General features: G+C 41.1%; 1 protein-coding gene across 3 annotated transcripts in view; it reads left to right on the top strand.

Annotated features, from left to right (window-relative positions):
• Positions 1–2167: 2167 nt before the first annotated feature.
• The window catches only part of mpv17 (mitochondrial inner membrane protein MPV17), a 37033-nt gene continuing 23508 nt past the window's right edge, over positions 2168–15692 (top strand). The window contains exons 1-2 of one of the 3 annotated variants that reach the window (XM_076272850.1): positions 2168–2315; positions 13515–13591. In XM_076272850.1, the coding sequence (XP_076128965.1) occupies positions 13519–13591 (73 nt within the window). In that variant the 5' untranslated portion in view covers positions 2168–2315; positions 13515–13518. The other 2 variants (XM_076272849.1, XM_076272851.1) reach the window with 2 other exon arrangements.

Below are 15692 nucleotides of genomic sequence, written 5' to 3'. Positions count from 1 at the left end.
AGAAGGGTAATAGTTAGGGATATATAAAAAAATATTCATTATAATTGATTGCTAGGGGACTCATCTATAATTTAAAATGAAGTTTAAAAACCTGAGGTGACCGATATTAGCAGGCTAACAGCATTGGTGCAAAAAAGTTTGACCTAATGTGGGCGGGGCAGGTTGGCACACTGATTTTGGGGTTGGTTGGCACATACATTCTCTATGGCTATTTTGTGACAAATCTATAAACTTTGTATTTTACACATAAAAACATCATCAATCTTTATTTTAACATTGTTATTGTAATTACTGAACATAGTTTTACATTTGGAAGCATTTCAGACATTTTTAAACATTTGAAGTAAAAAAAAATCGGTAGGGACCAAATTGGTCTTGACGGTGGGCCCTACTGAAGAAAAACACACAGAAAAGAAATCAGCAAAGCCCTACAGGTAGTGATATAGATGAGCACTTCAAACAAAAGCAAAAGGAGTACTGCAAAGGACTATAACATAGGTGTTCCAACCAACCCCGACTACATGTGCCAACCAACCCCGTGCATGGGGCAGGTTGGAACACGTGCACAACACCACTTTAATCATATATAACTCAAAACAAGGGATCATTTGTTGACATTGAATGTATACATTTTGTAGCTGAGATCCCAAGCTTTCAGTTAATCACAATTTGACCATTTCAACGCATTGTAAGACGGAGAAATATAACCGAGAGTGAAAAGTGTTCCAACCAGCCCCGGTCTCCCCTACCTTCCTCCGATTATGTAGCCTAGAAATCTAGACGCGCCCCTTTGCTGCCAGGGCTAGTCTAGCAACTCACCGTTGGCTTGTGAGCTCCAGAAATCGAAACTTAATCAGGGCATTGAAATCGTGTATAGAGTCGTTTGGTGGGCTTAACATAATGATTGATGGCAGAGTTGCAACGGTTTGGCTTGAATTCCCTGCTACTTGAAAACAAATATCCTATTGCGTCCTATTGCTTGCAGAGGGAATTTGAAAGACAACTGATTATCCCGCCCCTCGGACTGAGCACTGCGAACGGTGAGTGCCCAGACCCTACATTTTAATGTGGGTCTGGCTCGCCAGGCTACCGATTATGACCTTAGCCTAGGTAGGAGAAATTACTTAAAGGGGTGGTTCAGGATTTTGGACATAAGACCTCATTTCCAAGTAAGCAAGTGTGATATTTATCAGTGGAGACCGTTTTCAACACGTTTCATCCAGTCCTTCTAATTGCAGAGTTCGCAGGTGCTAGGCTAGCGCAAGTCAACCACAGTCTTACCCACTCTAAACTACACCTGAGGCAAATTCCAGACAATCGATGTAAATGTCTGTGTTGATAGAATAGTGTAAGAAATACAACTACCCTTGCATCGCGTTGCAATAGTTATACTTTGGTCCCTGAAGTTGTTAGTAGTCATTTTGCAACTCATCGGCGGACTGCTATTACCAAGGCTACTACTAGGTATCCCCATTGGAGTGCGCTTTATTGTTTACTTTTCGGCGCAGTACTACTAACCGGAGAAGTATAATTCCGCCGCTGCTAAGAAACTAGTCCCTCAAAATGTAATGCGATCGTTGAAATGCAAGGATAGAATAACGTTAGAAATAACACTATCAATACAGACATTTACATCGATAGTCTGGCGTTATAATTTATTTGCCTCGGGTGTACTTTGGAGTGGGTAAGACTGTTTTTAGTGGCAGGCTAGCACATACCGTTGACTTGCGCTAGCCTAGCACCTGTGGACTCTGCAATTAGAAGGACTGAATGAAACGTGTTGAAAACGGTCTCCACTGATAAATATCACACTTGCTTACTTGGAAATGAGGTCCTATGTCCAAAATCCTGAACCACCCCTTTAAGTGTGAAAACGGACACTTCCCTATCTAATCAGGATGGCTGGTTGTTCAAAGATCGGATTAATACATATACACTGAAGTGGTGGTTCAAAGATAGGATTTATACTGATACAGATAACAGGGTGGGTAGACCTGCATTTATTAGATGTACTCAACATCGAGTAGCTCGAAGTGAGTGGTATGGTTGTCTTTTATCCAGTAGAGGGCGACAAAGTCCGTGTCATCAAGATGTTCTTTATTGTGGAAGTGACGTCGCTAGTTTGCTGCTGGACCTGCCCACACAGGCATGTATTATTTTAGATGTTAATTAGTGTATCTTCATTCTTCACATCCTAATTTTGTAATATTTTAATTTCGCGTCAACACAAACGAACAGGCATATATGTTATTACTTCGTTCGTAGAAAATTAAGTGCTTGGTCTTGAGCATAACGTTAACGTGGTCCACTTTTTGGTGAATGAAGCAGAGTTTGTTATGCTATTTGCCTGACTTGCTAGGTATTAGGCTACTTAGCTAAGGCTTGAACGGCAACATTAACGCTATACAAGTTGATGGGATAAGTTGGTGTGGATGTAAAAACGAGAGCTATGACATTCTTTAGGCTACTAAAGATAGATTGACCTACAATGTCCCAAAGTAACCCAATTCACAGCATTACTCTGAGGAAATGGACTTTGGTTTTAAAAGACAGTGGCTGTTTGAGTTTCTTGTAATTTGTAATTTTAATGCTGATGTCATTGCACCAAAGGCTTCATGGTCGATAGGCTACTGACGAGCCATAAGGACACAATGTGCGTTGCTTCGTGTAATTGCTTCACTATGGATTTGTCTTAGGCTACATTCATTCAACACGTAACGTCAAGGCGCACTTCTAGCACGTGTCCTTACTTAACTTAGCTTCCTGAACATACCAGAGTACAGTTTTTCACTAAATACTCGGAAATCTTTGCAACATTGTTCCGTAACCAGAGGAATACGACAGGCTCCGTTGTACTGGTCAGTTGTTCGTTTTTTAACATTTGGTGTCATCGATTTATGGAACCAGGCAGGTCCTGGTCTATGGGGTAATCCGCGAGGTGCAGTTTCTGTTGCAAATTTGGTCGAGGGACATTCCAGGATTAGGGGACATTTTAGGCAGATAGACTTCTTAAAAAATATATGTTCTATTTTAACATTTTCTTTTGAATATTTAGGAAATATAAGTAATACACTACTACATTATTTGCTTTATCCAGTTTAGGCACTTTTTCCCCTCATATTTTTTATTTGCTGTGTAGGCCTATATGAATGTATGCAACCCTGTTAGCAATACAAAATCAATAATGTCACTTAACATCTTTAAACAAAAGACCCTGTTAACTATAATAATAACCCTATAATTACAGTAACAGGGTTGCGATTCAATGTTCATATAACCTTTCCCTCAAGAATAGAAGCTAGCTGTGAAATGTACGTATTATACTGGGTACCAATGAGGTTTTACAAATACAGAAAATAAAAATTATAATTATTCAACATTATTCTTTAAATATGAGTAACGGTGTGGTTATGCTTGACACACTCTATTATCCCAGAAAAGTTTGAAAATATATCAAAGATGCAAAAGGGAACTCACCCCAGGTCTACCCATGGTTTTTGAAAATGGTTTGATGATGTTATTTCCTGTGTCCAATATGACATAATATTTTAACCCTTTGTCTGCCAGGCAAAAATTGTTTGTCAAGTCAAGTCAAGGCAAGTCAGTTTTATTTTTAAAGCGCATTTAACATGCACAGAGTGCAACCCAAGGCGCTCCACAAACAAGACACATAACAAAGTTTGGTAACAGGGACATGCGTGCATATTCGGGCACACAACTTTATGACATATTAAACACTATTCAAAATATGCTTATAATGAAAAATTATTATTACAGATACAATAGACACATGTCTTCAAGATACTGCAAAAGACCATAGATTAAAGACTTATTTAAAATATTAATACATTTGATGTAGAAGTTTGTCACCAGGAGGTGGGGACAGGAGAAAAACTCCACATTATGCAAGACTCACTAGTTGAGAGAGGTTGAAAAATCCATATCTAAAGAGTTTTAGAATATGCCTTAGGCTAACCAACTACGGTGTAACTCATAAGCATACAACATATAATTTCGAGTGAAAGAAACTAACAGAAAATCCAAAAAAAAGTCAAAGGTACAAGACTGTAGGCCTAGATATTTTCCTTTCAGAGCGAAGGAACTACTCATCCCATAAACCACCGCGCCTCACTGAATAATATAGTTTCCTTTTAGGCAAGTCCCTCCACTCGGCAGCCATATAGCAACGCATTTTGGGCACTCATCGGGCATCCTATTCAGCAGAAATGCGCGTGCAACACATGATTGGGAAGATGTCTTCACAACACAACATATGATTGGCTCAATGTATTCACATCACACCACATGATTGGCCCAATGTATTCACATGTCGACGTTTTGCCGAGGAAGGGATGGGATATGTGTAGACAACGGCCATATTGACGTTACAAACTAACCCCATGCATTTCTATGGAGGATTTTTTGAGTGCTGTGTCTCCTCATTAGAAAGTCTCTGGTTGAAGGCACAATCGCGAAAGAGCCTCTTCAGCGACTTCCAACAGCCACGCACACTTTTTCCTCTACCCAGTGTTTTTATATAGTGAATGTGCAGTTAATAGCAAATCTTTCAGTAGTAATCATGTAAATAATAGTGTTTTGTATAGGTATTGAATTTTATATTTATCATTGTGTATTTTATATTGTGTGTGTGTGTGTGAAAGCAGTTAACGTTAACGTTAGCAACACGGTGCAGTGCTTCGTACCTGACGGCCATCACCGCTCAGTCTGTCGGTCTGACTCATGGACTGGTGCATGGTCTGCACTTGGACCACCATCATATTCAGTTTATTAACTTGCCATGAATTATTTAAGCAATAAGCCCCGACAGGCTGTTCTATATCGTGAATATAGCACAGCTGAGGGGTGTTGTTAGGCACGAAGCGAAGCTGAGTGCCGTCGGCCCCCTTGCCCCTCATATAGAAGCCTGGCGTGCGTGTGGCACCCCCCCTTGGGTACTCTCCACCGCATCGAAGGGTCTTCGGTTACAGTTAATAAAGAAAACACCTCCTTTCAACGGGCTTTATGCGTTTCCCCCGATGAGTCTCATCTCACCCACGCTCGCCAGGGTAAGAGAGCACGGCCTGTCACTGCTTCACATAGCCCCCCTTTGGCCAGGGAGGATGTGGCTATCAGAGATAACGCAACTCCTCTATGGAGAGCCGTGGCAGCTTCCTCTGCACCGACACTTTCTCTCCCAAGCGCAAGGTCAGATATTTCATCCCCAGCCTGACCTGCTGGCTCTCTGGGTCTGGCCCTTGAGCGGTTCAACTTGAATGCAGTCGGTCTCCCCGATAATGTGATCGCCACCAGTCAAAGCGCTTGAGCATCCTCCACATGCACCCTATATGATAACAAATGGCATGTGTTCGAAAAGTGGTGCGATAACAAACAAATCGTGCCTTTCCAGTGTGATGTTGCTAATGTGCTGTGTTTTCAACAGTCATTGTTGGACAAGGGTAAGGCCTTCTCCACAATTAAAGTCTATTTATCGGCCATCTCTGCTTGTCATGTTGGGTTTGTCAAGACGTCGGTTCACAAGCACCCTCTGGTGTGTCGCTTTATGAAGGGGGCAAGCCATTTACGCCCAGCAGGCGCTCTCTCAACCACCCTTCGAACCGATGGACGGAATCAAGTTGAAGCTTCTCACGCTCAAGACTGTTCTCTTGCTAGCGCTTGTGTCAGTGCATCCCTCCTACTTGCAATTTAGCCCTTCATTCAACAAAGTGGTTTTACAGCCCAACCCCGCTTTGTCCGAAGGTCATTGACTCATCCTATAGGTGTAATTCTTTTGACCTGGACACGTTTCACCCGCCCCCCCCCCCTTCTCTTCGGAAGATGGGGCGAGACTCCATTGCCTGTGCCTGTCTTTGCCTGTGCGTGCTTTACGCATTTACGTGGGCAGGACAAAGTTACTTAGGAAAAGTAATCAGCTGTTCGTGTCATGGACTACTTCACATCAGGGGCTCCCCATTGTTTGGCTTACGAGGCTAGGGGCTTGCCCTCGGAGCGCCTCAGAGCGCACTCTACAAGGGTTTTGGCTACGTCCTGGGCGCTGTTCAGAGGAATATCAGTAGTGATATTTGCGCCGCAGCCTGTTGGGAAAATCCCCATACATTTATGAGATATTATCGACTGGACCTTACTGTTCCCCTCACTGGCTCACGCAGTCCTAAGTGTTGGTACCCGTTTAGTCTGACCAGGACACGAAACTCAAATAGTGTTCAGTGTGTTTTCTAAGTTGGCAAGTCATGTCTGTTGCGAACTCGAGCATGCAATCCGGGAGTTGGCTTTATCTCCCATAGTGAGATACCGAACAAATGTTTGAAAGAGAACGTTAGGTTATTTACATAACCCCGGTTCTCTGATAACAGTGAGGTATCTCACCACACTTCCCTTCTTTCAATCACGCACGGGGAAGAGCGCATGCTATGAATGACGAGTAGCTGGTGATACTGTTGTATAAATATGAAGGGCGGCACTCAGTATCACAGCTGTGATTGGTCTGTCTGCAACAGACGTGGTGTAATTGGTGCCTCCGTGGTCGGTCACGCCAGTGGGCGTCTCCCATAATGAAATACCTCACTCTGTTATCTAGTGTGTTGCACGGTGTATCGATACTAGAAAGGTATCACAATGCCTTCATGCAAAAAACGATACGATTTCCAACGTTTTTAGAATCGATACTTTATTAAAATAATAACGTTCTGTGTCTGTGTGGACTGCTCCCACTCTCCATAGACCTCTCCGGAATAAGTCCCGCCTCCGAAACATCCGGATCCACCCAACTTCCGGTTGTCGAATGTCTATGGGAAATAACATGGCGTTTCGAAAAATCGTACCTGTCAAACGCTGTAGGTGGCAAAGTAGAAAAAGCTGGTGGGCCGATTGGCCTACATACTTCTGCCATCTGGTTTCCACTGGATTTTTTGATTGTCGGTGCCGTTAAAGTAGTAAACGATTATTAATGCTAACCGGGAGCTAGTTCCGATGTACGCGGGCGGAGGAGGGCGTTAGATCTCGCTCACAACCAGTCACAACCTAACGTGATGGTCATTTTCACATGTGATTCACGCGTGATTTCAGTGGTCTATAAAAGTAAATCGTTTGCAAGGTTCAGCCTCTTTTCAACACAACTTAACTTTGGTTTGACTGTGCTGAGTGTTTGTTGGCTATTATTTGAAAAAGAAAGAAATCGCCACTAAAGACATGACGAGACGAGATTTTTTTTTTTCACGAAAAACAGATAATGATAAGCAGACTAGGAATCAGAGGCAGAGTCGTATTGAGTCGATAGCTTTATTTTGCATGACCTTGATCAGGGGCCGTATTCACAAAGCCTTTTATCTTACCACTAGGAGTACTCCTAAATCGCACTAAAAGATTTTAGCTAGGAGTTTTCTCTTAAAAGTTATTCACAAAGCCTTTCAGACCTACTCTTAGTAAGGAAAAATGACAACTCCTAAACTAAGAGTGAGTCTTCGTTGCTATGGATGACGTCATTACTCATGCACAAGCTTGACTGAAGTGACCACCTTGATTGGCTGATGATTGTAACGCGGGAATGATTCCAAACACCTCCCTTACGATGATGAGTGACAGGTCTGAGAATGCGTGCGCTACACAAGTAGTGCGAAGGACGGAAGATGATGAATAACTGAATAAAAAGGCCTAGCCTAAATGAATAAAGAGTAAGGGAAAACAAATAGCCTAGTAGCCTAATGAAACATAGGCCTACAGATTGATGCAGTATCTTTGCAACATTATTAAATGAATCTGTCACCATAGGCTATGCATACGTTTGCAAAGAGGAGACCATTTTAATTTGATTCACAATGAAACGTTACATTTAATTTACATGTTAACAATGAGTAGTTTTGGTTGTTGTTGGTGCCGTTATTGCATCCCTTTTATGAATGCAAAATTGTTCCCTCGCGATTGGAAGCTCCTGTTGCCGCATAGGCGACGCATTTCAAAACATCGCAACGTGAAATGCCACAAAAAGCTGTTTGTGAATAGGTCTTAGTGAGTTAGGAGTCCTCTCGACTTCTTTTAAGCTGTCCCAGACTTAGGTGCTACTTTTAGGTCTAAAATGCTTTGTGAATTACTTTTAGTGAAAAAAAATGAGGAGTCCTAAAGTTAGGAGTGACACGCCCATTTTTTTTTCAGGAGTTGCTCCTAAATTCGGCACTTAGGAGCTACTTTTAGCCTTAAAATTCTTTGTGAATACGGCCCCAGAACAGTATTTTTTTTTTTTTTTTTCCTTTTTTTAACCAGGGGGGTCATATTGAGACTATAGTCTCTTTTTCAAATGGTCCCTGGCCAAGAAAGGCAACACTGCAAGTAAAAATAGAGAAACCTCATCTACAAAAGACAAACAGTGAACCAACAACAAACAGAAACCATGCACACATTAACAGCAGCAAACACTAGTACAGACAGGACCACAAAAGCAACAAACAGAGCACACCACAATTACATACAATTATGACACCACAACAAAAATCACACCACATTATACAGCAACATAACAAAGCACAAACACAACACCTAACAAGGACAAGAATTGAACACAGTGAGGAAAAAAAATATAACACAAGAATGTAACATATAACAAGACATCACAACAAGCAAAAGCCACAAACAGTAAAAACAACAGATAAGAATAGTAGCCTACATGCAATTACACTTATAGCTGAAGGTCTCTGAGACATACAATTTAAACTCATTTAGTGAGATAAAAGTGCTTAGCTTCAACTGTTTCTGCAAAGCATTCCAGGTTGAAGGGGCATTATAGCGAAAGGCAACTTTACCAAATTCAGAATGTATTAACAACCTATCAAACATGACATTTCATGCAGGGTTAGTGCCACCTCCGTAGACAGGCTCTGGTGCCACGAACTCCATTTCAGTGAAGACAAACTATGAAACATTGCCATTGCTATGCAACCTTGATTCGGGGAGTCGCGGCGTCCGAAGCGTGCGTTAGCTTAGCTTAGTGCCTCTTGCTGATATATTTCTACTTTAACGGCACCGACAATCAAAAAATCCAGTGGAAACTAGATGGCAGAAGTGTGTAGGCCAATCGGCCCACCATTTATTTCTACTTCGCCACCTACAGATGTTTGACAGCTATGATATTTCGAAACGCCATGTTATTTCCCATAGACATTCGACGCCCGGAAGTTGGGCGGATCCGGATGTTTCGGAGGCGGGACTTATTCCGGAGAGGTCTATGCTCCTTGCACGCATCTAGGCAAGTGGGCGTGTCAAGCAGGCATGTCTGAGTGAGTGAGTGCGCAGCCAACGTCAACATAGTTCTTTGCCGACAGATCGGCTTGTGGCTAAAACAAAAGGTGAAGTGAAATCTGGAACTATTTCAGATACATCGCGGATAGTGAAGGCAAGCTATCAGGTACACAGAGGCCCGTTTGTAAAATAGCCTATGTTTCAAAGTCATTCAAAAGCAGTAGGCTACGCATAGAACTTGGCTAAGCACCTCGCAGACATATCCCAACTTTTTTAAAGAGTTCAAAGAACGTAAGGTTAACAATAGTCTATAGGCTATAGAAAACACCACTACAAGATTAGTGCCATGATTAGTGAAGTTCATCTCTTCAGTTTTAGTCTGGCCTAACTGAAATGATTATGGTTTTCTGGGATAAGGCGAACCTTCCTTCATCGGTGAATTTTGACGAGACATAACGACTGATCATATGTTAACGTGATGAAAACACAATGTTCACGTTAGTAGGCTAACATTAGGATACCATAACTTGCAAACAATCTATTTAATATTCGGTCAGTAGCCTACTACTGTTAATGTTTGTCATGGCATGTAGACTGCAATTTGATCAATAATTATTGGCCAGGCTATAGGCTACCCGAAATGCGCTAATTAAAGCCCACAGCATATAATACCACCAAAGCGTGTTGAGTCCTAATAATAATAGCGGCTTATTGCTACGTGGTAGCAAATAATGTTATCAAAGAAATAGACGTAATGTACACATAATGCAACAGGTAATGGTGTAGGCCTATCTAACGACCTGGTTGGAACATCGTACTTGTACATTGGGAGGCAGCAAAGAAGACTATCTTCACCTTTTCCCCTTTGCAACTGTCAAAGAAATCCCATAACACGGGAAGGCCTTAGGTAGCCTACATCAGATGGCCTAAAGATTAGGCCCCTCTGCATAGCATTCAGTGATTTGCATGCAGTAATTTCAACACTGACCTTGATCTAGCCTACTTTGGCTATTTAAAGGTACTTTATTGCCAAAACACAACACAATGTAAATGAACTATAACAAACAATAAAGGACTTAATCACACACAAATTACAATTTTACTGACTATAAAAAATTATAGGCTAATTATGTAGGAAGTTTAGAAGTTTAGAACCCAGAATTGACCTGCACACTACAAAAGTGCACCAAATTCAACACAAATGACTTAATACACTTGGAGGAGGTCTGCGTCCTTTCTTTTCCAGATAGTTTAGGATTTCGCCGTGGTATCGTTTCAGTATCGAGCATCGAGATATTTATGGCAGGTATCGTATCGAAGTCATAATTTTGGTATCGTGACAACACTACTGTTATCAGAGAACCAGGGTTATGTAAATAACGTTTTCACCCCTTTGCACACTCTGTTTTTGTCCTTGAAAAAAGCCATCATGGCAGCCAAGGAGATCTAGCCTAGAAATCTAGACACACCCTAGCGGCAGCAAATTACATTTGCTGCCAGGGCTAGTCTAGCAACTCTCCGTTGGCTTGTGAGCTCGAAAAATTTAACTTTTATCAGGCCAATCAAATCGTGTATAGAGTCGTTAGGCGGGCTTAACATAATGATTGATGGCAGAGTTGCAACGGCTTGCCTTGAATTCCCTGCTACTTGAAAACAAATAAGATCGATGTTGCTGTTGGCGAACAGTGTGACACGAGTTAAGCTTTTAATAAGTAGGCAAAAGTTTGAACTAGCCAACTAGCTCCGCTGGTAGGAAACGCATGGGACTCATAGCGCTGTCCTATTGCGTGCAGAGGGAATTTGAAAGACAACTGATTATCCCGCCCCTTGGACTGAGCACTGCGAACGGTGAGTGCCCAGACCCTACATTTTAATGTGGGTCTGGCTCGTCAGGCTAAAAGAGATCATGATTGCACCGATAAGTCTACTGTGCAAAAACGTGACACAGGTTTTTATTTATTTATTTATTAATTAACCCATTTAAGCCCAAATTTTTCCGGTCACGGTGGGATAATATGCGTATACTCAATTAAAGGTTGCTCAAATTGCTTTTTTGTTAAAATAAAGGTATTCTGACAGGTCTTTTCAAACTGATATGAACACTGAGACCAATGGCAATAATAAATATGAAAAATATGTAAACATTGTTTATTTACCAGGAGCTTTGGCTCGCTAAAATAGAACCCTGAATGTGTACAGTATGTCTGTGCGTGCGTGTGTGTCTGCATGTAGTTGTGAGAGTTAGTGTATATGGTCTGTGTGTGTGTATCTGCATGGGGTGTGAGAGTTAGTGTGCATATTGGCATATTGTGTGTGTGTGTATATATATATGTGTGTGTGTATATATATATGTGTGTGTATATATATATATATATATATACGCACACACACACACACACACACACAATATGCACACTAACTCACACAACTACATGCAGACACACACGCACGCACAGACATACACATTTAGGGTTCTATTTTAACAAGCCGAAGCTCCTGGTAAATAAACAACACACAGACACAAACACACACACAGACATACACACTCTCACACACACAGATATACACACTCACACAAATACACACACACACACACACACACACACGCAACAGATATACACACTCAGACACACACACAGACATACACACACACACATATATATGTGTGTGTGTGTGTGTGTGTGTATCTGCAGGCGGGTGTGTGAGAGCAGCAGGCAAAGTGCATGTCGCGTGCAATGTGAAGTCCACTTGAGTGTGTGTGTGTGTGTGTCTGTGTGTGAGTGTGTATGTCTGTGTGTGTGTCTGATTGTGTATATCTGTGTGTGTGAGTGTATATCTATGTGTGTGTGTGTATTTGTGTGTGTGTGTGTGAATATGTGTGTGTGTGTGTGTGTGTGTATGTCTGTGGGTGTGTGTGTCTGTGTTTGTGAATATGTGTATGTGTGTGAGTGTATGTCTGTGTGTGTGTGAGTGTGTATATCTGTGTGTATGTGTGTGTGAGTATGTATGTGTGTGTGTATCTGTGTGTGAGTGTGTGTGTATGTCTCTGTATGTGTGTATGTATGAGTATGTGTATGTGTGTGTGTTTGTAGGTGTAGATGTGTGCATCTAGATACAACATTCTATCCCACCGGTCACTATTGTGACCGTTAACATGTACTCATTCTGCAAACACACCAAAGACATTTGAATAATTATAAATGTATATATCATAACTAGACACCTTAAAGACCATGTGTACAAAAAATATTTGTCCTATGTTTATTTTAACATACTTTTAAAAACCTTTTATTTGGGAGCTGTGAGGCCAGCATCCTCTTCTCAAGGTGCAACCAGGAAGTAAACAGCTCTGGTCATGTGACAATTTACTCAAAACATTTGACACTGCACACATTTCATTGAAACACTATTGTTTCAATATTTACTGAAAGAGTATTGGGATATTCCCCAGTTACAGTTTTAGAGGCTTATAAATAAAAATAAAATTGTGAAATGGGTTAAAGATCATAAGGTAGACAGTAACGTTACAGTAGCCTACACAAGTACAGCAGCACACAGACTATTAACGGTAGGTTTCCACACAGCGAAACACCTCGCGAATTTCGGCCAGTGAAATGTTGCCTCGGGGGCATGGACGGCCAAACCGCTAACCATTAGACTGCAGTGTCTAGCTGGTGGTGGCAAAACGAGCTAATTGGGCTGTCAGCTAGTTCAAAAGTTTAAGTACTTAATGAAGATATACAGGGGTCTTTATGCCTCAACTAAGTTGATGTTGCCTATAAACAATTCATGTTCATAGAAACAACAAGGTCACTAAGACATAATATATTACATACCTGTGTTGCAGCACGTAGCCTAGCTGCCTGGTTAGGTTTACAATGAAATGCAATGTCTGGAATATTAGGCTATTATGATTGATTGCTTCATGCCATTCAAACTTAGTGGGGATTTAAGTTTTCATCTCTGAATAACCCCTTATAAAAATAACTGCAGTTATGGGACAAAAAAATTGCAGTTATACTGCAGATGCAGAAACAGTGCAGTACAATCATATTTTCATGTCCAAAATATTGCATTTCTGCAGTATGGTACTACCATGTAGTGCAATGCAGTTTTTTCATGACCAATTTCCTGCGTATGAACTGCAAACAGTTCCTCCAAAATTGCAGTTTTGATACTTGAAGTAGTGCAGTTATTTATTGTAATATTAGTTTAGTTAGATACTGTAGCTGCAGTAAGAGCTGTAACAAGTCCGTTTGCATTTACAGGACCATGGCAGGTCTTTGGAGGTCCTATCAGGCTCTGATGTCCAAACATCCATGGACAATTCAGATTATCACAGCTGGTAAGACCATGGATTCTCTCTCTCTTGCACTCACTCACTTACTCACTCAGTCTCTCATTCTCTTACAAAGAGAGAGAGAGAATAAGTGACAGTTATCTAGTTAGAACTAAGAATCCCTTTCCCTACTTCCCTCCCCTCCTCCCTTTCTTTCATTCATGCAGACTTAAGTGGCAACAGTTAAATAAATCCCTGTATATCTTAAAAATGTATCTGTTTTCCAAAATGGCGGAAGTCCGGATATACCCGTGGTCCTCAGAGGTCATTTCCATTTCAGAAACCGCGTAGCAGTGTTTACCAACTCAGATGCTCACAGGGAAAATGGAAGGCAGGTAGTTTTTGTTTACTTAGTCTCAATCTTGTGTTCCTTCTTCAGAGCCATGACTTCAATATTTACTCGTCTTGTTATTATGGCTGAAGTGTGATTGAAAAGGATACATTTTTGTAGAAGGGGTGGCATAAAACTGTCTTTCACATCAGTGAAAACATCTTACATGAGCAAGTCTCTTTATAGGCCTATGTCACATAGAAGTCCTTCTAAGAGAACAGATTGTTTTGTGAAGAATATGGACATTTTGTTTTTTCCTTCAAGTATGTATTGTATGTTTTAGGCCTACCTTTGTGTTGTGAGATGTAGGGCTCCAACTAATGTCAGTGTTTCCCAAATTCAAACCACAAGATGATGTCCTCAAATGCCTGTTCTTGGCCCACACGTCGAAGATATTTTGTTTATTCTGCCATGGTAAAGCCCAAAATACTCAAGGTTAAGAAACCGCAATCAGAGAATTTGGAGGTATTTTCCTTAAAAAAAGGGCACAAACTGATTTATGGGTTACCAAAATAGTTGGCAAACATTTTATAGTTGACAAATAACATTAATCAATTAATTGTTGCAGCTTTAGTTGATGTTTGTGCATTGTCTTGCGTGTGTGTGTGTGTGTGTGTTCTTTAATATTAATGTCAGACACAAGATGGCACTAATGCACAAGGTGTCCAGCGTTCTATAGGGCCTGCACGAGATTCAACAGAATTGTTTAAGGTTGCTTTGTGTCAAGGCTAGTTTTTTTCTGAAAGGATTCCTACACATTAGACAATTCCTACAAACCTCTGAAATTGTCAAGGCACCTTGTAGAAGCCCAAATATGTTTGCCTGTGAATTTGTAATTTCTTGACATGTTATATTACTGGTCTGACAAAAATACATGAATGTAAAAAAAACGTAGTAAGCTACTTGACAAAATGTATGTCCTCTGCAAACACTGCGCATTGCTGAAGTCTATGTAGCAAATGAAGAAGAATTTAGCAGTGAAAGAGCAGCCCACTCCCCATTTCAAAATCCTGATTGGATAAAAAGGGATAGACGTCACTAGTTCACCCACATGCTGGGTTAAGCTGCCCCGTGTTATTTGTTTCTTTTATTGTTGTTGTTGTTGTTGTTGTTTTATAATTATGGACAAAAATGTACAATGTTTATCTGACGTTTGGATCCCCCCAGTAGCTCTGTGACACGGTTCCAGACACACACCTGCCCATTTGTTTAAATGAGAGGAAGTGGCCACTGGCTGACAGCTGAGTTAGTTGAGAGGGTACAAGTTTACGTAATCAAGATTACTGTGTCAGTGAACAGTGAATCACCACCATTGTTATCCACATCAAAGAGATACAGAGAAAGAGAGAGAAAAGAAAAAAAAAACATGAGAACAAAGCTGTTTATTTTTAACCGTCTGAAATGACGAGGTGTAGTGCATTCTCCAGTCGTGTGGTTATTAAGAGCATAGAGCAGGGTCACTGCTAAGTTGAGTGGACGTCCATGAGCTTCATGCTGGATGGAACTTGCTCAGTTAGTTGCCTGCAGAAGATCGAAATGTTGCAAGCAATGAATTACTTGGGGAAATTCAACTGTGTGTTGCTCCGTACTTGGATCCTTTTCGTGTAATCTTCTCAGTGCGCTGTCTGGTGAATGGAGCAGGATCATGTAAATCAGATTTCTCAGCCAAATATACTTGCGTATACAAGGAATTTGGTCTCTGCATTTATCCCATCCGTGAATTAGTGAACACACACACAGTGAACACACAGTGAGGTGAAGCACACACTAACCTGG

Source organism: Alosa pseudoharengus, unplaced genomic scaffold, assembly GCF_046254945.1.
Source record: "Alosa pseudoharengus isolate Yale_2024_CS ecotype anadromous, Long Island Sound unplaced genomic scaffold, YU_APseudo_1.1 YU_APseudo_1.1_scf_7, whole genome shotgun sequence".
In the NCBI taxonomy this organism is placed as follows: Eukaryota; Metazoa; Chordata; class Actinopteri; order Clupeiformes; family Clupeidae; genus Alosa; species Alosa pseudoharengus.
This window is presented reverse-complemented; position numbering and strand designations above follow the sequence as displayed.